General features: G+C 37.0%; 1 protein-coding gene across 1 annotated transcript in view; it reads left to right on the forward strand.

Annotated features, from left to right (window-relative positions):
* Positions 1-22,404, forward strand: part of NHLRC2 (NHL repeat containing 2) — a 31,925-nt gene that overhangs the window by 1,399 nt on the left and 8,122 nt on the right. Inside the window, exons 2-10 of the mRNA XM_040071142.2 lie at positions 712-864; positions 4,174-4,629; positions 6,945-7,066; positions 8,059-8,188; positions 18,106-18,205; positions 18,639-18,870; positions 19,321-19,443; positions 20,499-20,708; positions 21,773-21,998. Coding sequence (XP_039927076.1) covers positions 712-864; positions 4,174-4,629; positions 6,945-7,066; positions 8,059-8,188; positions 18,106-18,205; positions 18,639-18,870; positions 19,321-19,443; positions 20,499-20,708; positions 21,773-21,998 — 1,752 coding nt within the window. The remainder of the gene's footprint in view (positions 1-711; positions 865-4,173; positions 4,630-6,944; positions 7,067-8,058; positions 8,189-18,105; positions 18,206-18,638; positions 18,871-19,320; positions 19,444-20,498; positions 20,709-21,772; positions 21,999-22,404) is intronic.

A 22,404-nucleotide genomic window follows, 5' to 3' on the forward strand; every position in this document is an offset into this window, starting at 1 on the left:
GTTAAGAGGTAATACTGGCAGACTGCATTCTAGGATATTTATTCCATATCTTGATATCTCTGATGGGATCGGAGGAGGAAAGAATGTTGTTATGTTTCATGTCAAGTGGTTAAAATAAATGTCCAGGAATACTGTTGTACATATCTGAAAAAGTTGTATTTCCTCCCGTGTGACAGAATTAATTGATACCTGTCATTTCAAACTCTGAAAATCAAGATCAAAGCTTATAAGCACAAGAATATTCCAATGATCTCTGAAATCAGTTCTTTACAAAACTGTGGGGAAAAAATCATTAAGAGTTTAACACTTTTAAACTTCTAGTAGCCTTTTTGTGAGTCTAAAAAAATTGTTACCCAAATGGCATTGTTGGGGGTTGAATAATGTAGATTACGTTTTAAAATGTATGAAATTTGTTACGAGGCTTAAATGTTCTTTCAATTGAAAAGTGCCTATGTAAAGATATAAACTACACTTCCATATTACCGTGACTCTTATTAATTATATTTTCATTTACTAATTATGAAGAATTGCGGAACACAAGGATGAGTTGGATAAATAAAAGACTTTTTGTTTGCTTTTCTACCTGCATAAAAAGGGATCTCAAACTGTTTTTCTTTTTTTTTAAAGTTAAAAGTAGCAGGAGCATTGTGTGGTGTTGATGCCTTTCCCTACCCTTCCCCTAACTGGCTGTCACTGTTCTCTGAACTCCAGATCTGCAATGGTTAAACACTGAAGGTCCAATTTCTCTTCACAAAGATCTTTGTGGAAAAGTTGTGGTGTTGGATTTCTTCACCTACTGCTGCATCAATTGTTTGCACCTGCTGCCTGACCTCCATGCCTTAGAGCACCAGTACTCTGATAAAGGTAAAAGTGCTTTGGCTGGCTCGGAATAGAATTTCCTGGCACTGTTGCAGGCTGAGGAGCTGAGTCACTTTGTTGCTGGTTACTAAACTGCTGGCAGTATTTCAGGGGTGTCTAAAAATGTCTTCTAATCTTTTAAGTAGCCTAAAAAAGGTGACTGTGTGTACTTCCATCACATTTTTAAATGAGGTTAAATAAAGTATCTGTTGTGCCTGTGTAGTTAGACAAGCAGGATATGTGCTTATAAAGCCCAAATCTGATACCTCTATGAATAAGGTGACTTTCAAAAAGGTACTCAAGAATGTGAGGTACAGGCTCAAAATTAATATAAGTAGGTAACTTTCTACCCTTGACTGAGGAACCAGCTTTGAGAAGAACATAGTAAAGCTGGTAGAATGGACATAGACAGGTGGTAGAACAGGATATAGATTACTTTTTTTTCGGTTGGAACTGAAATAACAAAATATGTAAGCTTAGTGTAGATTTTTTTCGCTACTGGCGTCATGTTGTATACCATTAATAACCTTTTATTCTAGAGAGGGAATTAAGATCTTTAAAGTCTCATCTGAAATGAGATCTGTCTCTCACGCTGACTGAATAAAAATGCAGGGTAATTTCTGTTTAGAATGCAGTGTCTTGTCATGATGGCTTGTCAGAGATAAGCTGTAGTCTTGCACAGTGTCAGCTACTCACTTATCTGGGATATTTTAATAGACTAAACAGGGAGATGAAGAACAGTACTTTCAGCCCTAAAATATGATATTAAATACAATATATACATGGTAAATAACATTATAATGTTTGATTCTCCGTTGCTGTTTCTGATTGGTTTTAATTGTGGCAGTGTTTATTTTCATGTGTTATCTTTTTCACTAGAGAAAGAAATTGCAATATCTTTGAAATTTACATAGTGCTTTAGATAGGTTATTTAGCACTTCACAGAAGATTCAAACTAATTTTTCTACCTTGGAAAGCTTAGATGTTTGCTTTGGAGAAACTTGAGATGCAGTGTAATGTTTCAAATATTAGGAACTTGATCTTATAAGGAAAAACGTTCATGGCATTTTTTTGAGAAGGAGTCAGTTTTAAGTGGAAGGTGAATGGCAAATGATAAGTGGACTGTTGTGGATCAGGCATGTTGGGAAGAAGGTCTTGATATTTTGGAAGATTATATTGGCATAAAATGAATAATACCTTTAAAATACCTTTAAATGGTAAATATTTCATAGTATACTGCGAGGGTAATAATATTGCTGTCATATTCTTGATCTGGTTTTTACTGCCAGGGTGTTAAATCAGATAATAACAAAATACTTATTCTAACAACCTCCCCCCACAAGCTTTCACCCAGAAGTGCTTGAATATCTCTATACTGGTGTAGAAGAGGCTGCAGCACTCTGAATTAGAGGTCCACTTGGAGACATATTTTTTCCTTTGACTTGTATTAAACTTTTATCAAAGGAGTTACTACTTTGCTGATGGGTGATAAATGATTTTTGTATTTGAACTACCCCTGTAAGTTTTCTTTGGATTTCAGCTATCCTGTTCCTGTAGAAACTGGAGTGAGAAAAGAGATGCTTGGGATGAAAATAGCCATAGAAGAACTTTTCAGTACATGGTCTTATATCAGTGTGCATCTTTTTCACCCAAGGCAAATGAAATTTGCTAATTACTGGGAGAAATGGGAGGGGGGGTGTTGTTGACTTGAGAAGGTTGAGAAAGATAAAAGTTGGAAGAACGAAACATCTTGCTTGGGAAAAGCCTCTGTCTCATAATGCATTTGGATCTTCAGTCTCTTCTTTGAATACTTGAAGGCATATTGCATTATTTTTCTTAGTTACAGGAACAAACCTTGGTCTAGTTGACTGTACATTGTGTACATACATATTCTATACATACATACTCTGGTGGCTTTGTTTTAATGTGGCTCGAATGCCCTTACATGGAGCATGTGTTATCACCAGACAGTAGAAATTTAAACACAGGAGGCTGTAATGTTAGGGTGATCCTAAATCATTATAAACATTACAGTACATGTGCCATAGTTCTATTGTCTGGAACTTCAGGAGATCTGTTTCAAAATGAAGACTGCTTTCCATGGGATTGAATGTCGCCCAGCATCTTTATCTGATATGCTCTCACTGCTATCTCCAGTGGTGCTATTTCTGTGTTTCAAGTGGCATTCAGAAAGTTATTTTAAACCCCAGTGCATATCCAGTTCATGTTATCAGCAGTCCAGAAATTACTTCTATAAGAGGAAGTACTTTTTAATATTCAGAAATAGCTTGGCATAAATCCAGTGTTGTGCTCTGCTGTAATCCTTCAAACAAAGTGTTTTAAATGGAGTGCATATTGTTATTTCTGAGCATAGCATCCATCATTTCCACAGTTTTCCTCACAAGGGGATGTTGTACCTTACTTGTGCTGTTCAAGTGTTCACTATGGAATTGTCTTTCTAGCTTTAATGATCTTTTTGAAGGACAGATAGAGGCACTGGTGCTGATCCCTTTACAGTTAAAATATTTGACCTGCTATTTGGATTTCAGTTAATGATTGTACAGCTTCAGCTGTCTGATACTTCAACATTCTGCTCCAGAAGAGTTAATAAAACTAATGTAACAATTACAGTGGCTTCTTAATGTTTTAGTTATGAAATTTTTAATATTCAAGCCTGCCTTGTTTGTAGTGAGCATTATTTGTCACAGTTGTCAATGCTGCCTTTTTTTATTTGAAATACAGAATACTGTATTGATTTCAGAGGCCTGTTCATTGTATCTTTTACTGTTTATCTAGAGGTAGTTATTCTGGTATTCTCCAGGTAATTCTGGAGTTCCACAATTTGGTGTTATTTTTGTGGCTTCTACTAAACTGTGAGAAAGAATTTTCTAAAACCCAATAATTATGTATAGGAATCAGAAGGCAAAGAGGTGTCCTGAGTATCCTAAAAAAACCCTAAGTATCAGTTGAACAGCCACAATTTACCCACAATCATTTTGAAACTATTTTCTGGCTTGGTATGTAGAGGTTCAGGAACTGAGAGCAATTCACGTCAAACAGCTGGGGAAGTAATGGTCCTAAAATTTGGTAATTTTACTGAAGTGTTATTTCTGAATTTCAGTATTTTCTATACGTAGCTACCTATGCTCCTGCTGAGATATAACTGCTTTCTGTTTGTTCAAGTCTGCTCTTATTCTAAGAAGCAGTCAGTCAGATTATGAGATAACTGTGGTTCATTTTTCCTTTTTTTTTTTTTTTTAATTTTTAATTATTATTCAAACACATTTTTGTGCACAACTTCATTTTTCTTTGCAGATGGTCTTGTTATTGTTGGCATCCATTCAGCGAAATTCCCAAATGAAAAAGTTCTGGATAACATTAAAAGTGCTGTTCTGAGGTACAATATTGTTCACCCTGTAGTAAATGATGCAGATGCAACGCTGTGGCATGAACTAGAAGTGTCCTGCTGGCCAACTCTGGTCATTCTTGGGCCTCGTGGAAATATGCTGTTTTCTCTTGTTGGAGAGGGACACAGAGAGAAATTGTTTTTATTCACTTCTATAACACTGAAATTCTACAAGGAAAGAGGACAAATCAAAGATAACAACATTGGGATAAAGCTGTACAGAGACTCCCTTCCACCTTCTCCTCTGCTGTTTCCTGGCAAAGTGACTGTGGACGATTCAGGAGAAAGGTTGGTCATAGCAGACACTGGACATCACAGGATTTTGGTTACTCGTAAAAATGGACAAATTCTACACACTATTGGAGGTAAGGCTTTATATATGCAAGTTTATTATAGCAATTTTAGTTTAGGAGTAGAGTATGTTTGCTGTTCCTCCTGGGCTGATTCTTTTCCTACAGGACCTGGCAGCTTTTAAAGCATTGCCAGAATTTTGTTTTGTACTAAAATCGCTTTTACTCGATTTGGGGGATATGGTGTAACACCATCAGTGAGACACTGTTAATGCAATTGTTGGAGATGCCTAATTGTTTTTCATTGCTTCATTGACTAAAGTTCATGTTTTCATGTGATGTCCAATATGAATTACAGAAATGCACTTTGTATTCCTCTGAAGGAATTGCAAATGGTTTTAGGTGTAAAGGATGTATATCTACATCAAGGTAGGGAAAAGACAAGGGACTGTAATGCCCCCCTTTCCAATAGAAGTGAATGTTGAATTGTTGTGGTGGTGCTGTTAGGAGAAGTTTTTCATGTGTGTTCTTTGTTTGGTTATTGAGTTTTTTCAATGGAAGAGCATTCGTGTGTAGGATCTCCTCTGGTTTCAAAAGCAGAGGAGAATTACTAAGAACAGTGGCATTCCAGTAAGTGCACAGGCACCTGAAAACGCAGTTGTCTTAGTACATCTAAAAAGACCTGTGTTCTCATCAAAACTGAGATGATAATGTATAAACAAGTTATGAAAATAATTAAACTATTTTAAATTTGGTTATACTTATTACCAAGTTTATATAAGTAACATTTCAGCTTTAGAAAAGTAACATCCATAGTTGCTTTTGGGAAATATCAATGTGCTTTACAATGCAAATGAAGACAATTGCACAATCTTTGTATGCTTTACTGTTTCACAGGTGAAATTGGTTTTTTTTTAAACCTATTAAAATGGTCAGTTACATCTTAGTGCAACAAGTATGTAACTGTTTGGACAACCATAATAGACAGATTTAGGAAGCAGTCAAATCCTCAAATTATTGAAAACAGTGGTTTGTTTATGTCCCAGGATCAGGACCTGTGTGCTGATGTGTCCTGCATTACTTAGTCTGGAATTGACTAATGCCTGCCCCAGGGCAGGATCCTACAAATCTCATAAAAATACTCTTATGTTTAAAGAAAGGAGGAAAAATTCTCTTGCTATTTGAAGTAATACTGCATTGGCTAGACAGGCTATTTATTCAAGTTAATCTGATTTATCATTAAGGCATTTGTCTAAATACCTTTCTCCTTTAGGATGTGCAAACAGAATTTATTGTGACAAATATGAGAGAATTTGGTTTCGGCTTGATATGTGAGAGGAAGTCTCTGCCTACAAGCTACCCTTTAGTGTTCTGGGACAGTCATTAAACAGGAATTCAGGAGTGTCCTAAGCTCCAAACTGGTACCCTCCTTCACTGGCATTGTGTGCTATTCCCTTCCCTGGGGATGTGCACCTCTCACTTACATGGGGAGCTGCTGGAATTTGACACACCCGTACTTCAGTCCTTTGTGTCTGATAGGTCTAAATTGATTTCTGACAGCAGGTTGTAAAAGTTTGTGTATTTCAGTGACTCAGTTAAATGATTCAGTGGGCAGAAAATAAGGTAATGGAGTTGATAGTGCAGTAATAAATGTGGGCATGCACAAAGGTTGAAATTGTCATTTGCATCATAAATCGTGGTACACATGTAACTCATACCTAAATGTCTTCTGCTGACACATCCTGCTAATGCACTTTAAATGCTACCTCCTCTGAAGTACAGTGCTTACCTTCAAACTGTTCTGTTCCTTTCTGTTTCCTTATTGTTGTATGCAGAAGACTGTCACTCCATCATTCTTAGTGTCCTTTTGTGTGTAATTAGTTCCATATCATCTTTTTCCTAATTAGTTTTCCTAATGAGAAAATGTTGCTAATCAAATATTAGTTTCATTTGTGATTACACCAAAATCTAAACCAATGAAATGGAGTTAAGCTTTGGATTTTTTTTTTTCCCTGCTGGCTTGTCAAGAATAAAAAAAACTGAAGTGGGTTTTTTTTTGCCTTCCATTGTTGCTGTTGTCTTTTAGTGCAATTTAGAACCCTATTAGGACTCCTCTAGAACAATTTAGGACCCTATTAAAACTTCCCTTTAAAATATGAGCTTAAAAAAACAGAAAACTTGTGCAGAATGAGCTCAGAACTTAATAGCACCAGGCTATTTTGATTGCAAAGCACAGTGACTAAAATGAGTCTACACCAAATAGTAATAATGTAAAATGTACAAGGTGCTGTGAAAGCAGCTCTTGGAATATGTAATTCTCCTAGAGGTTTAAATGTATGCACTTTTTCTTTTCAAAAATTACTTTTGAGTTTGCTGTGTTTTATTTATAGGTCCAAACAGTGGAAGGAGAGATGGAGGATTTTCAGAGGCAGCTTTCAACTCACCACAAGGGATCGCTATAAAAAATAATGTTATTTATGTAGCTGATACAGAAAATCACCTAATTAGAAAGGTAAATTTTCCATAAGGAAATTCAGAGTTTAATTCTTCTACTGTATTTTACTTACACAGGTGAATTTGCACCACATGAATTACTCTCCAGATATCGTCAGAAAGGAAATTTGGTCCACTATCTTATAAAGAAATGCTGTTGTGCAGGGTTTTTTTAAGGGCTACATATACTTTGTGCTTCCTTTCAAATGCAGATGAGGTGGGCTACTCCTTATAGCATACCAGGGGTTTGGTTTTGGTTTGTTTTTTCTTCCTAGTCACTCTTAATTTCCTGTTTTCAGAATCAGCTATTCTTAGTACTGGAAGCAAAAACTGGTTTTGTTTACTTCCAGTAGTATCAGATTCTTATCTAAAGTTATTGTAGTGCTGTGGTGCAGTGAATATCCAAATTTCCGTTGGCTGTCTGGGTCTCTCACATACAGGTAAGTGCCCTAATACCTGAATTGGCTGCAAGTGTATTCTTTTTGATTAAACACTTGCTAAGTTTTAGCAAGTAGGAATTGGATCTTACATTAGGTTAGGTCAAATTTAGGATAATCAGAGGTTTAGTTTGGTGATGCAATATAATATTGCCTTATTATTTAAAGTATTGTGTGCATCTCAGAAGATCTTGGACTCAGGTCCTCACCAATATCCCATTTTTGATTAGAGGTGCGCCCTTAATACATCCATTGTTTATCTAATTATTTATCCAGAAATTTGTGATGGTTTCTCCTACAGCTGTTGAGCAAATGCTGACAGAGCAGTGTTAATTTTTGTTGCACGTGGAATAGAGTTCCATGTGCATGGTTTTCATGCTGCCAGCTGCTACCACACCCCCATACTCCCTGTCCATCAACAAGCATTTGTGGTAAAATTAATTATTTCTCCTAAAAAACAAATGCCTGATATTTGTTAGAATTTCTCTAGTTTTGACACCTATCTCAAATTATCTGTACCTTTGGTCAAGTTAATTTTATATGTTCATTTAATGTGTCATTTTGCTTCACACAGATTGACCTGGAGCTGCAGATGGTGACCACTGTAGCAGGCATTGGGGTACAAGGTGTTGATAAGGAAGGTGGAGCAAAAGGAGAAGAACAGCCCATCAGCTCTCCATGGGATGTGATCTTTGGAAGTTCAAGTACTGTATCAGTTGAGTTTTAACATCTCATATTTACATGTGTGGCTGTTTACTAAATGTTTTCTTGTTTTGGTATTAATCTGAGATAGAAGAAGTAAAGGTTTACTGTAAAACTGAGTCTAAAACGCAACAGTTTCTATTGCCAATGGTAACTGCAGTTCTGCTTTGGATCCTCAAATGTTACTTGACAGAAGAAGAATTCTTTTGTATCAAGTTGTGTAGTCACTGGATCCAGACACAGAAGGAAATCATGATTGCTTTTGTTGGGCCAGTGCCTTGAGCCAGGATCATTTAAGAAGCAGGTACATTTTACAGGAAGCAAGCATTGTCTAAAAGTTCCTTTCCTTGACTATAGCTACATGCCTGACCACTTGTAAATATTTGAGTTTAGGAAATAAAAATAATTTTTGTTGGGGACCTCTGTTTATTCCTGTTTTGGTGACATAAAATCATTAGACTCAAGATCACTACAGAGGCAGTCAGATAGAGAAATACCTCAGCACCAACCTTGCAAGCATCAGGAGGTAAAATAAATCTTTGCATAACAGGATGCAAGAATCACCTCCTGATGACTTTAGTAGCTTTCTTTTCCAATTCACTTGACACGCATCTGAGCCTGGCATCTCATAGCTGCCGTGTTTTCAGCTCTTACTGACTGTGAGTTGAAACACAACTTTCTCAGGTTTCCCTTTCAATCTAATTTAGAAGTTCCAAATGCCAGTTTATTAACACAGACAGAACAATGCTTTGATGTGGCATAAAACCCTTAGGTTGGTATTTCAGACTTGAAAAATTGACTTCTAATATTGGGATTTCTTTAATCTGCAGATGAAGAGGGTGGGGAAGGATCATGATTTACCTCTAATATCTTGAAATTAGAGATGCTTTGTGAGTTTAGTAACATTTTACTGACGTGGAAGCATTTGTTAAAATCTGTGTCTGTTATGAGGGAGGAAAATACACTGAAATTAAGGGAACCTGGAATCACAGAATGCTGGGGTGGGAGGGGACTTTAAAGACCATTTTTCCCACCCTCCTACCACAGGCAGGGACATCTTCCACTAGACCAGGTTGCTCAAAGTCTCATCCAGCCTGGTCTTGAACAATTCCGGAGATGGGGCATCCACAGCTTTCCTGGGCAACCTGTGCCAATTCCTTACCATCCTCACAGTCAAGAATTTCTTCCTAATTTCTAATGTAAATCTTCCCTCTGTCATTTTGAAGCCATTTCCCCTTGTCCTATCACTGCATGCCCTTATCAAAAGTCCCTCTCGAGTTCTCTTTTAGTTCCTTTATATACTGGAAGGTGCTCTAAGGTTTCTCCAGAGTCTTCTCTTCTGCATGATGAAAAACTCCCAACTGTCTCCGACTGTTTCCATAGCAGAGGTGGTGCTCCAGCTCCTGAATGATCCTTGTGGCCTCCTCTGGCCTTGGTCCAACAGGTCCATGAAGCTGGTTCAGGAATGCTGATAGTGTAGAATCATCTGGTACAAATACGTTCTCAGCATAGACAGGGTACAGCCAGCAGCCTTGAGTACTTGAGTGAGCAAGTGGGATATCATTTAACACTTCTATTAACATGTCTGGTACCAAAAAAAAGTGCCTTTTTTCAAAGGTCTGATCAGCAAGCCTTGCAACCTCTGTTAAGCATATGGAATCCTACTTGGAAGGGCACGGAGGAGCACCTGAAAAAGAGTCTCATTGGATGTGGGCTGCTATGAATGCAGGCATGAGTTTTACCGAGTTTTGTATAATCTGATTTTCCTTTTATGAATCAGGAGACTTGTGTGGCTAGATGGTGTCGCTTTCAAGAGATCTTGAACCAGAAAGCTGATCCCTGTGGGATGTTATTGCAGAGCTGTTTCACAGATCAGCAGAGGAGACTAATAACTGATCAGTGCTTCAGAAACTTGAGCTGGTTAACAGAACTATTCAAAATATCCCATAATTTTACTTTTAATTTTTCATTATGCTTTCTTCTGCTTCTGTCAGTAGTTAAATATATGATTTTTTCTTTTCATTTTGAGAGTTCTGCTTGTTAAATGTTAATTGATATGATAATTGTTATCAACATGAACATAGTATTTACTGAGTTAGTCACCTGTAGAGGATTAGTCATCTGTACTGTTCAACATTGACTGCTGAATTTTAATAAGCATTTGCAAAGAAATCAGATCTTCTGAATGCACTTTGTTCAGACCGGTGCAGATTTTTTTCATATTCAATTAGAGCCTACTAGTCCGTTGTCTGTTTACATTGCCAAAAAATATTAAATAAACTGTCAGTTAAGCAGTTAAGCATTATTTTTTCTGAGAGCGTAATAAGCCTAATAGATAAACTGGGGGAAAATATGCATTACTGTAATAGCAATAAATTCTAAAATTCTTTGGAAAACTATAACCAGAGAGTTGTAAAAGTGGAGAGTTATATTGAATGGAATGTTAACAGGAATCTGTCGCAGAGCATGAGGAACCAGGGCTGCAGTGCATGTCTACCAAGCGTTTTTTACTGTCATAAGCTGCAGTGACTCCTTTAAGTTTGTTGCCAGACATCAAAATAGTTTGTCAGCGATGCAGCAGAGTTTGCCAAGGTTGCATTGTTGAGTTGCAAATTGCTCAGCTGCAGCTTGCTTTAGCATAGTGGGATCTTCTGCTCCTCTGCAGTATAACAGAGTTCAGTTGTGCCTCTCAGAGTGCTGTCCTACAAGCCTGTACCTTGTTGGCAGAATATTAAAACTGGTCTGCCAGTGTCAGGCATTTGGATGGGTGAAGTAATTGATGAGAGTTTCAAAAATTCCTTTTGTTTGCACCCACACAGCAGTGTCGGTTTTTTGACGTATGCTTGTATCTCTCTGTGCAACTTGCAGGAGTTAACATGCACTTCAGCAAACGTAGGTTCATTATCACAAATTTTAGAAGTTTGACTTCCATGTTAATTGGTGTGGCATGTGGGAAATAACACCGTACCTTCCTACTTCCCTTAGATCTATGTAGCTTAAACTCCGTGCAGTTTCAGAAGATAGATTTATAGTTGTTTTTTCATAGATGGATTTTATAATTTTTAAACAAGTGATACTTCTGGGAGTTGCCTTTCAGTATCTAATGCCATGCTATCCAGAACATGGAAGGGAGAAAAAGGAAGTTGAAATGTTTAAGCAGGTTATGTACTACATTAGATTGTATTAAACAGCTTTTGCTTACCTTTTTCAAAGTCTCAAAGGGGAAAGGTTGCCTCTTAAGAGAAAGGATTTTCCTCTATCATTGACATTTTTTGAGTTTCCTCCTGTATATGGTTTAAAGTATGTATTGACCAGCTGAAAAAATTATTCTTTCTTTAAAACCTTAATATATAGGTGGTTGAGAAATAGAAAATACTGAGGAAAAAACTGAGGATGTGGATAGTTAATATTCAGAACTGATACTATGTAACATTCTTTTAACTACCCACGTAGTATTTTCCTAAGTAGGCTTTTGTTGCTCTGTTCTATACAGATGTGAAATCTGAGACAGAGATTAAGTGAGTCTGAAACACTATTTAAATGAAATTTGGCACAAGTATCTCCCTTTGAAGCAAGGGAGTTGAAGGAGACAAAACAGATGGTAGTATTCAGACAGAGTATTCTTCCTTGTCATCTTTTTTATTTCTTTAGTTGTGGCCAGTGTGCTTGTGTTTTACCTTCCTGTTAAAATTCTTGAATGAACTCCATGGATTAAATTCTGGCTTTGCTGAGGTTGATGCTGAAATTTGCATTGACAGAGATTGTGTGGGAAATAGAAGGGGAGGGACAGCAGGTTAAAAATACATTGCAAAATTACTGTGTGCTTTTTTAGCTTTCTCTGTTGCGCCCTTCTATTTTTATTTAGTGGGTGTTGAAAGCAAGTGATACTTTAATGCACAGTTGATTTGAGCATGAAATGTTCTTGATAGCTGCATTCTGCTGGAAGAAGCAGGACAGTGACCTGTGCTTGGTGACATAACAGTGTGTTTCACATTCCAAAATCCGGTCTTAAACTGCATGATGGGAATCTATTTATAGAAACTCCCAAGTACAGTATTAACCATGCTTTCAGTAAACTTGTTGGAATTTTTTACGTCAATTTAAGTATTATGTAGATATGATTTAAATGAAAGGACAGTACCTTATCATACTGGTGCAATTTTTATAGCCCTTAAAAGGCAAAAGTATGTAAGATATTTTTCATCCTTCTCTGTGTTTCTGCCAGAGGGTTATTTGGTACCACTGCATTCCAGAGCAAACATTTTTTTTTTTTTCCCTGTATTACTCATGGTGATTCTTTCATAATGTAAAAAAAAAAAAAAAAAATTAAAAATCACTTAAGCAGTAAGCAGTTAGCACTTCCTTCTTGAGCTCAGATCATACATGAAGTGTTTATGTCTGAACTGTCTGTATCTTGAAAGGATGCTTTCTTCTACATGTCACCCTTTTTCCTTCTAATCTGGTCTCATTCTGTCATTGAGGCTCTGGCCACTGTCCTATGGAAGAAATTTTCCAGGGTAATCACTGAAAATAAAAGAGCTGGTTTTGCTATCATCAGTCTATAATTTGGAATCATTTTTCTGGACAAAGCAAAGCTAGAATTATTCCAAAGATATGTTGCATATGTGATGTGACTTCATGATGTAGCAATGTGTAGACTTACTTGGAATGCAAAAGGCCTGCTCATCTCTTCGGCAGTTTCCTATGCAAAGCACAAGCTCAAAGATATCAAAGATATCAAAGATTTGGCTTTGCCCTTATGCAAGTTTAGAAAATCATGGTAAGAGCCATCACTGACACAAAACTGTATTGTCTTTCTTTTCTTGTTGAGCTGGATCCTAAATTACTTGTAAATAGCCATTATTTTTTATTTTAGATTCCTGGAATTTCAGAGATGTAACTTCATTAAAGAGAAGGGTGAAGTAAAGTGAAAGAGTTATAATAAGATTTTATTCCTATGTAAGAACTGTTTTAGGTGAAAAGGTCTTTTGGGAAATAAGAAGTTAGGAAGTTACAGGGCAGGATTGCAGTGAAGCAGGACCTTACCCAGTCTTACTTTGGGTTTATGAGTATTGCTGAATAGTAATAGTAACAAAATTGATTAGCATTTTGCATGTTCATTATAGAAACAGATTAAGAAATTAGGTAGTTATGTCAGTATTTTAGTGTAAACATGCCTGTGACATACAAAGGCTGAAGTCTTGACATAAGGATATAACAGAGTAGTGGCTGAATATTTAACAGTAATCTTACTCAATTTAGTTTGACAGACTACTTTTCTAAGTTAGACTTCTCTACGTCTTGACAAAATGCAAAGTGACAATGATTACTTTCTGCAGCAAAAAAAGAAACAGTTGGATTAGCAGAGTTGCCATCCTAACAGGTGTCAAACTTAGAATCATTTTGAAGTCCATGACTTGAAATTGCCCTCTGTAAAAAAAGTATTTGTACATGTAGTGATGGATCTCATTCTCTTTGCTCCACAGTCTATAGTCTGATTCTGGGAGTTAAATCTATGTTCACAATAAAAAAGCTTAAACTACAAATCAGATTTCTAAAGAATAGTTGGTGTATCAGTTCTTAATTTCAGATGCAAAACTGCTGCAATAAAACACATCTTAACAAGTCTTAGAGAGGCTTTGTCAGGCACACTGGGATCAGAAGGCGACACATTTTTTAGCTGTTACCATTTGAGGCTGGAAGTGCTTTTGAATATGGAATGCAGGTGTTGGAAGTAGAGGGAGAGCTTGGTGCTGAACTGCCCTCAAGTGTGTGTTTGCTGTGCTTAATTAGGAACGAGTAAAACACAACCAGACTTAGCTCTTTCTGTGGTTATAATGATGTATCCCAACACTAAATAATCCAAATTAATTCTTTCATGTTTGCAAATACTATCTCTTCTGCTTGGGATTTTTTTTTTTTTTTTAATATTTACCGCCATTACAGTTAGAAGGCCTGAGTTAGAAAACTTACTTACTTTGTTACAGTCATAATTTTTAGCTCCCTGTTATCTTGACTGTATGAAATCCCATTGGTATCTAAATCCAAGGATTTCCCTTAATGAGAGGGAAGGTATGCTAACTAAGGAGAAAAATTCCAGAAGCATTTTGTTTCATTAAGGGTCCTGCTGTTTGCATGATGTTTAAGAAAGAAAGAGTGCCAGGTAGGAAAAAAAAAAAAAAAAAAAAAAAAAAAAAAAAAGGAAGAAAATTGATTTTTAGTCATCCAAAAAGGATGATGTCTACTTGTAAAAGTCCAGGCTTCTCTAAAAAAGCATTCCTTTGGAGTTTTCTGTTTGTGTCTCACTGAAGAACACTGATTCCCTATTCTTCTGTCATATTTGCATTTAATTTGCTGAACTTCCAGTGACTGAAGAGCAGGTGAGATGTGCATTCACTGTGCATGTGGCTATCTGTGAACTGCAGGGTGTGTTGTGTAGCCCCTTTTGCTTCTTGGGAATTTGCAGAGGATGAGTGTACCGACAGACTTCTTCCTTGGTTCTTTTTATTTCTTCAAAGATAAAATTAGTAGACAGGAATAATATTTTCAGACTTCAGTCTATTTAGAAAATGTCAGTGGTGCCAGCCACAAAATGTAACTTTGATTCCCAGGCTTTTGATTCCCAGACTGGAAGTAAGCATGCAGTCCCAGACAGGGAAGCTGGAAGTGTGGGTAGCCCTGGGAATGGAATCCCTTCAAACAGATACTGCTTGTGACTGGTGCCAAAGAAAGTGATTTCTGTGCATTCAGATTGACCCACCAGCAATGGTCAGCAGTGTTCTGACTGCTGGAAGATGTGCCTGTGTACAGACAGGACTGGGAATTCTTAGCACACATATAGGAGAGGCATATTCAGGATTGTAGCGCTGTGCAAGAGCTAAGGCATCGTGTGATGGGGGTTGTTTGTGCACTCAGAGCTGTAGCTGGCTATTAGGAATGTTTATAACACGAGGATATCCCATTTGCAAGCCATACCTTGCTTGGACACAGGCACACCACAGACAAGAAAGCACATACCCTAATAAGGAGAAACTAGCCTGCATTTTTAAAACAGCTCAAGATGGGTTGGAATGTGGTGCTTAATTGAATAAATGTAAGAGAATTTCTTTGCTCTCTTATGTTGTTTTATAATAAATTCTTTAGAAATAAATACTTTCCATTCATGGATGATAAGGAGTTATTATAATGATGGCACTACCATAACTTTAGCACTCTGGCTCTCCCTGGCCCCCTTCTCCTGCGAGAACTGTACAAAGATAACAATGGTGATGTCCCCAAACTGTTCTGTTGTGAAAAAGTTTTTCTGCCTCTTGTATCAGAACATAAGGTATTAAACCATGCGAGGACTATTGTGTGATAAAATACCTTAGCTGTGTAGCATTAGTTTTAATTTTCTCAGTTTGTCTAGTTTTTTTTATTAAATCTCTGATGCACTTTCCACATTTCACAAAGATCTTGTGCCGTTTCCATGCTTGCATTCATTCTCTTTGTTCTACCGGCCATCCAGTGGAAAATATTTGTGTTAAAATTTATGACAGTTACGGAGCTCTTACTTATTTTTACTGCCTTATTCTGTAGTTGAAGAAGAGATCTTCTCTCTATTAATCTTAAATATTCAGTAACATTTGAATACAATATTTATGTTTTTTTCTCATATTTCATACGTCTTGCTGGTTTCAGAATTAGAGTAAGAAGCCTTTTCAATTTTTCAACATCTAGCTGTCACAGGGGAGTTTTCAGTCTATGGTATTAGAGAACTGGATAGATGAATGGAACAGATTTTTCAACAGTAAAGTCTCATTCCTTCATTTAACTGGTGGATAAAGTGAATATTAAATAATTAACAAAACTTTCTGAGATAACTCAGAATGAATTGCATAGCATAACAAGATAAAAAAGCTGACTTTCTGAATAGACCAGCGATTTTAAAAGTTTTTATTCTGGGGTACTTAGAATAGTAACATCTGAAAGTGCAAGATATGCATAATGCAAATAGAAAATCCTGAGGCTGAGAAGTTACTATATAGGAAGGAGTGAAATGATTTCATAATCTATTTTCTCAATCTAAATCTCTTAGAAACGAGCTCTAATCAAAAAGTGATTGGAACAGGGAGGTGTTGTTTTTTTATACTGGAGTGGTTTTGGCATTGTTGGAACTTTGGTAGCATTTCTGGTAATTTATAAAATGTGTGTTTTGCAACTCAATTTGCAAACCTTTTTGAATCAAGAAAAAAACTTTTAGGCACTTTGCAAGTTTGACTTTCATTTTTGGAGCTCTAGTTTATGTAAAAACATGGAGCCACAGGGAGGTGCAGAAAAGAGTCACCAGAGTTACTTTGATAACAGTCTTGGGAACTTGTATATTGAATCCAAGAAACAGAAAATGCTGAAGAAAATCTCTGTTAAAATCATATCAGTACTGCTCTGAAGAAAGCTCACAGTTTAAGGAAATTAATTCTTGAGAAAGAAGGATGCCATTTTCCCCCTCTTGTGGTGTGTAGTTTAGAAGAGATTTAGGATTAGAAGAAGAATGGCAGGATCTCCATTGAGGCAATGGTGGTAATTTCATTTTTTGGACTAACTTGTCAGTTTTAAAATGCTTGCAAGCATTTTACATAACATTACTTTTATAATGAAACTCTAAAATATTGGGGCAGGGAGGGAAGACAAGGGAGAATGATCCATGAGGTTTTTTTCAGGAAGAGCTATGAGATGCACAGTGCTTTACAAGTTCTTATGAAGAAAAAGTTTTTGTGGGCAATTTGAAGGTATTTTTCTGTTGAGTGGCTGATGGTTATTCCAATACCTAATATATTGTCTATATATTGTCTATAATTACATGGGGCAGTGTTAAAAAAGATAATACTGTCCTCATTTTAATGCAGTTTTTGAATATCAGCTTTCTATTCTTTAAGATTTTCAGGGAAGACTAAGGTAAGTAAATGTCTTTTGCTTTTAGGTTGTTGGGAGTTTTTTCATTGTCTTTCACAACCTGCCTTCATGCATTTTTTTACTGCTGTCCTCTGATTACGTTTAAAGCTATAGAGTGCAAATATGTTGTTCAATTTCCACTTGTATCATTTTCTTTGTGAAGTATTACCTGGGCAAGCTTTGTGTAGTTATTTATAGATTTGGATTGCTGAGTAATAGTTTCATACTTCAAGTTAAAAAAAAAATAGATGCTTGAACACTTCTTGATCAGAAGGTCACTGTTCCACAGATCTGCATCTTGCATTTGTGACACTGCACTTACATGTACCAATGGAAAACAACTTGGAAACTGGATGGTTACTTCAGGAGAAAATTAGGAAATGCCCAGGTCACATTTACTGGTTGAATAAACTGCAGTTGATGCTCTCCAGAGAAAGCAACAGTTACCCATAGCTTCAAACAGGATCTCCTTTGTGTATAATATACAATGGTATTGCCACGGTTATTTCTTTCAAAACCTGTAAACAGCTCCCAGTAGTTTTCTGGAGTATCTAATTTTGCCACTAGTGTAGTAAAAAAAAAATCAAGATTGCATCTCCCAAAACCATGCTTAGCAGAGATAGGTACTTATTTGTTGGCTAGTATGAATCAAAAATTGCATGTGAGACAGACACAATAGTAGAATGTTGCAAAGAGCAAATCTCATTTGAAACATGGCCTTTATCAGGTAGGGATATTAAAACCACGGTTTTTAAACCCCTGGGAATAAAACAGCAAGAGGAAAAGAAGAAAAATAGCAAGTTTTGGTAGATGAAAGATATTCTCTCTCTCTCTCGCTCTGTTTTTTGGTTTTATTTTTTTCTCCTATTGGGAGGATGAGTAGGGGGCGGGGGGGACAGCAGGATTGGTTTAATGATGTCTTTGTATTATAAAACATTTCCAAAGTGGGGGTTTTTTAAATCTGTTTTTCTGTGTCCCTTTCTAAAAGTTTCAGGCACACAGGAAGATGATGTGCTATGGATAGCGATGGCAGGCATTCACCAGATATGGGCGCTGATGTTGGAAGGTGGAAAACTACCAAAGGGAAGGTAAAGCAACTGTGTTAAGAGAAATGAGAAATTGCCTCTTGTCTTGATAAACAGCTTTTAAATCCCAAAGAGAGAGATAATCAAATTAAACTGAAAATAATTTAGTTTAAAGGCTTATATGCTTAAAAGTCTGCCTCCTTTTCCCACATCTGTTAGATGAAATAAAAGATGCTACTTTAGCTATGCAGCTATGACTTGGTAAGGTCGATTCATATAATTGAATGTTACATTTCCTTGCATTTGCTGAGTTACTTAGTAATGAATGATGTGCTGAGGTGATACAAAAGTTACCACAAAGGCATTGAGTAATTCCTCACTGCTGTTTTACAGTTGGTTTTACAACTCACGAGTGCCTGTTCTCTAGCTTCTGTTTATGCATCTTGTCTGAGCTGTTCCAAACTCACGATTGAAATTGGGTGCTGTTTGCCTTTAGTGACTTAAAGAAAGGAGTCTGCCTTCGCTTTGCTGGCAGTGGGAATGAGGAGAACAGGAACAACGCCTACCCACACAAGGCAGGGTTTGCCCAGCCCTCGGGGCTCTCCCTGGCCCCAGAGGAGCCCTGGAACTGCCTGTTCGTGGCCGACAGCGAGAGCAGCACCGTGCGAACCATCTCGCTCAAGGACGGGGCCGTGAAACACCTTGTAGGAGGAGAGAGAGACCCTTTGGTAATCACCTCAAACTTCCCCACACTGCCCTACTAATATTCCTCAAGCCTGACCTGGAGGAACCACTTTTGGGGTGAGAGGGTAAATCAGTTTCCGTGGCCATCAATTTCTTAACTTCACTGCTTGGAGGGCAAATGCGTGGCAGTTGTGACGCTCGGGTTGTAGTGCAGACTGTTGCTCCTTAGATAAGAAACTACTTTACTTACTCTTAAAATAGCCAATTTGACTCAGCATTGTGTGGTCTTTAAATCAGGTGAATTCATATTTATAACTTAGATGTGAGAGCTTCTATTTCTGTGGTTAGCATCCACGCTTCCAGATTACAGTATCCTTGTTTTGAAATTGTCTTAATTCTTTCTAAGTCAGTGAATTTCCATTTAATTACAATCATTTCAATTCACCTCCACGTTGAATAACCAAATCTATTAATTGAATAAAATAATTTTTCAGAATTTGTTTGCTTTTGGTGATGTGGATGGAGCAGGCATAAATGCAAAGCTGCAGCATCCCTTGGGAGTAACATGGGACAAGAAAAGAAAGCTGCTCTATGTGGCAGATTCCTATAATCATAAGGTAAGTGTATAGTATATACAGACTTGGAAATTTTTTTTACTATGAAGAATTGTTTTAGTAACATAGGCAGATTTTGCTTGGCCCTGATAAGCTGAATTAATTACACGAGTTCCTTTGTGGGTTCTTTTTCTTTCCTTGCTTCCTTCCTTCCTTCCCTTCTGGGTCCTTCTCTTTACCATTGTTTTGCTGTCACATTCTTCTGTGTTGTTATGATGGTCTCTTGGGGAGGATGAATTTAAAGTGCCAAGTTACAGTTCACACTGTAGACTTTCTGTGTACCTTCCCAAAGATGCTGAACTACAGTGAAAGAGCTAGAAGGGCTTATTCAGGAATACTGCAGGTTTGAGAAAACTGACAGGACAAGAGGACTTGTTTTTCCCTTAAAAAAGCCACCTAAGTTTTGAGAACATGGAACTCTGGGATAAGAGACATTGTTTTGAATGATTGTTCTTATGTGATGTTATATAAGCATTCATGTCTAGAAGGTTTCTAGCTACATGCATGTCCACTGACTACATGCATTAAAAGAGAAGTAATCTGTTTGATTTGAAGAGTAGGGTATATAACACTAAATGCTCATTGACATTTTAAGGCAAATGATATTTTGTTTCAGATCGTGCATAAAACACTATAAACTTTTTTGGTATTAAAAAAAAAAAACATCTCTTTTTAGAAGAAAAATAATCTAGAAGTTTGCCTGCCAGTTTTGTTTTGCTCTCACTGTTTTGAAAATGTTTCTGGAAAGGCAGCAAACATTAGAAAAACAAGTCATCCAGCATACTTTTGTAGCTGAGGGTTAGGTACCTTCAAAATCATGGAAGGGAACCCTGAATGAAGACCAAGGAAGAATTGGAGTCCATAGGGGAGTGGGGAGAGGGAAAGATGGGACATGTCACTTGGTAAAGAGTGATAACACAACATCTAGGATGCACACCTGCCAGCTGAGGTACTCAGAAAGTGCTGGCTACTGGAAATGCGGGACATGAGATAATACAGAACATCTAAATCCTGCTGGGTTTTCTCAGAAAAGCTTTTTATGTCTTTGTTGATCGTAGATTAAGGTTGTGGATCCCAAGATGAAGAACTGTGCTACCCTGGCAGGCACAGGAGAAGCAGGCAATGTTGTTGGTTCCAGCTTTACCCAGTCAGCTTTCAATGAACCGGGAGGTTTGTGCGTTGAAGAAAGCGGCCGCCTGATGTATGTTGCAGACACAAATAATCATCAGATTAAAGTGCTGGATTTGGAAACAAAAATTCTTTCCATGGCAAGTAATACTTGTTAAATAGGCTGATAGTGGTGTTTCTTAATACAAATTACTATTTCAGACTTCAGCGAGCGTAGTAAGAATGAGACAGCTAACTTTGGGTACAGTACCCATATCCACAGGATGTTTTGTGATGCTCAGGCAGATAAACATTGCCTGTTAGCACAGCTGTTGAAAGCCTCAGTCTTGAGAAAGGCAACTTTTGCATGAAAACAGAAAGTCTCAACTCTGTAGAAAAGGTTAATATAGAAATGTCAGTCATTAAAACATACGGCCCAGTTTTTTCGCACATGAAAATAATTTCATTAGCACTTTGTAAAAAAAGGAAGTGAAATTAATTACCAAGCCCTGTAATTAAGCGCTAAGAGATGATTGTAGGAGGTCAGTGACTTAAAGGAAGATATGTAAAGGGCTTTCAAGCTGTCAAATCAAAACCACTGTCAAAATGGAGCACAGCTTTATTTGATTGTAAACAAACAAATCTGTACTTATGTCCACCTTACAATGCCACTATATCTTAGTGATTTTCTTAAATGCATGTATACATATGACATAATGGTCCTAATGTCTTCTCATATGTTTCTTGCATTTAATAATACACAGTCTCTATGTGTGTTTAAATTTTCATATCGTGTAAAATGTTGGTGGCTTTTCTGGGAAATTCTCCTCTATTTTACTGTGCTATGTGCAGCGTTAAAATCCTGAAGCATGCAGTTTAATACCAGAATTAGAAGGAAATACATTTGCAGTTTATCTAAAGCAAAAATGTAATCCAGCTGTAAAAAAATTTAAATTAAGGGATACTATAAAGTAGTTGTGGGTTTTATGGCTTTAATAATAAATATTGCTTTTATTTGGATTAATCTGGGCTTTTTCTTTTAACAAAACATTTTGTCCTTCCCTTTTTCTGTTTTGTCATTTCTGTATTGTTGCATGCTGTCAGAAAGTTTTAGGGCAATAGCCATATGATGTCACTTTGAAACCATGATTGTGTTGTGAAAGCCCATTTATTTTCAGTAGTAATAAAAAATGAAATAAATATTGTATTTCATTTCTCCTGATAGTTGCCTATCCTGAAGCCAGAAGCATGTGATGTTCCAGATAACTTGCCTGTGCAAAAGGATAAAATAGCAAACCTTCCAAGACTGCCTAAATCTGCACCAAATATTCAACTTCCTTCACTGACTGTTGCTCCCGGCCAGACAATTCAGTTTTTATTAAAGCTAACTCTTCCTCCAGATTCAAAACTGAATGAAGAAGCTCCCAGTGCCTGGTTTATCACAGCAGAAGGTAAAGTTCCTGGTTAGGAAGGGAAGTGGATTATGTCAGCACATCCTGCAGTGCAAGGGATCTCAGTCTGATGAATCAAGACATCCCTCCCCATCCTGTGTTCCTGTTTGACCTTGTGATGCAATACATGATATTTAGAGTTAATGCATTTAACAGCTGGAGTGCAAAAACTGAAAAAAGCCAAACACCTGGTAGACTGCTTTTTGCTTGAATTAATACATGCTGCATTATTTTATGGCTCAATGCAATCAGCTAGGTGTATGTAGTGTACAGGTCGTTTTTTAGTTCACATACTCTCAAATATTTAAATAAAAGTGAGACTCAGGTTTCATTCTAACAGTCAGCCTGAGCATTGCTAAATTGCACCAACCCACGTACAAGACCAGCACTGCTGTTTGGAAATGCC

The sequence above is a fragment of the Hirundo rustica genome, chromosome 8 (assembly GCF_015227805.2).
Source record: "Hirundo rustica isolate bHirRus1 chromosome 8, bHirRus1.pri.v3, whole genome shotgun sequence".
Taxonomy (NCBI): Eukaryota; Metazoa; Chordata; class Aves; order Passeriformes; family Hirundinidae; genus Hirundo; species Hirundo rustica.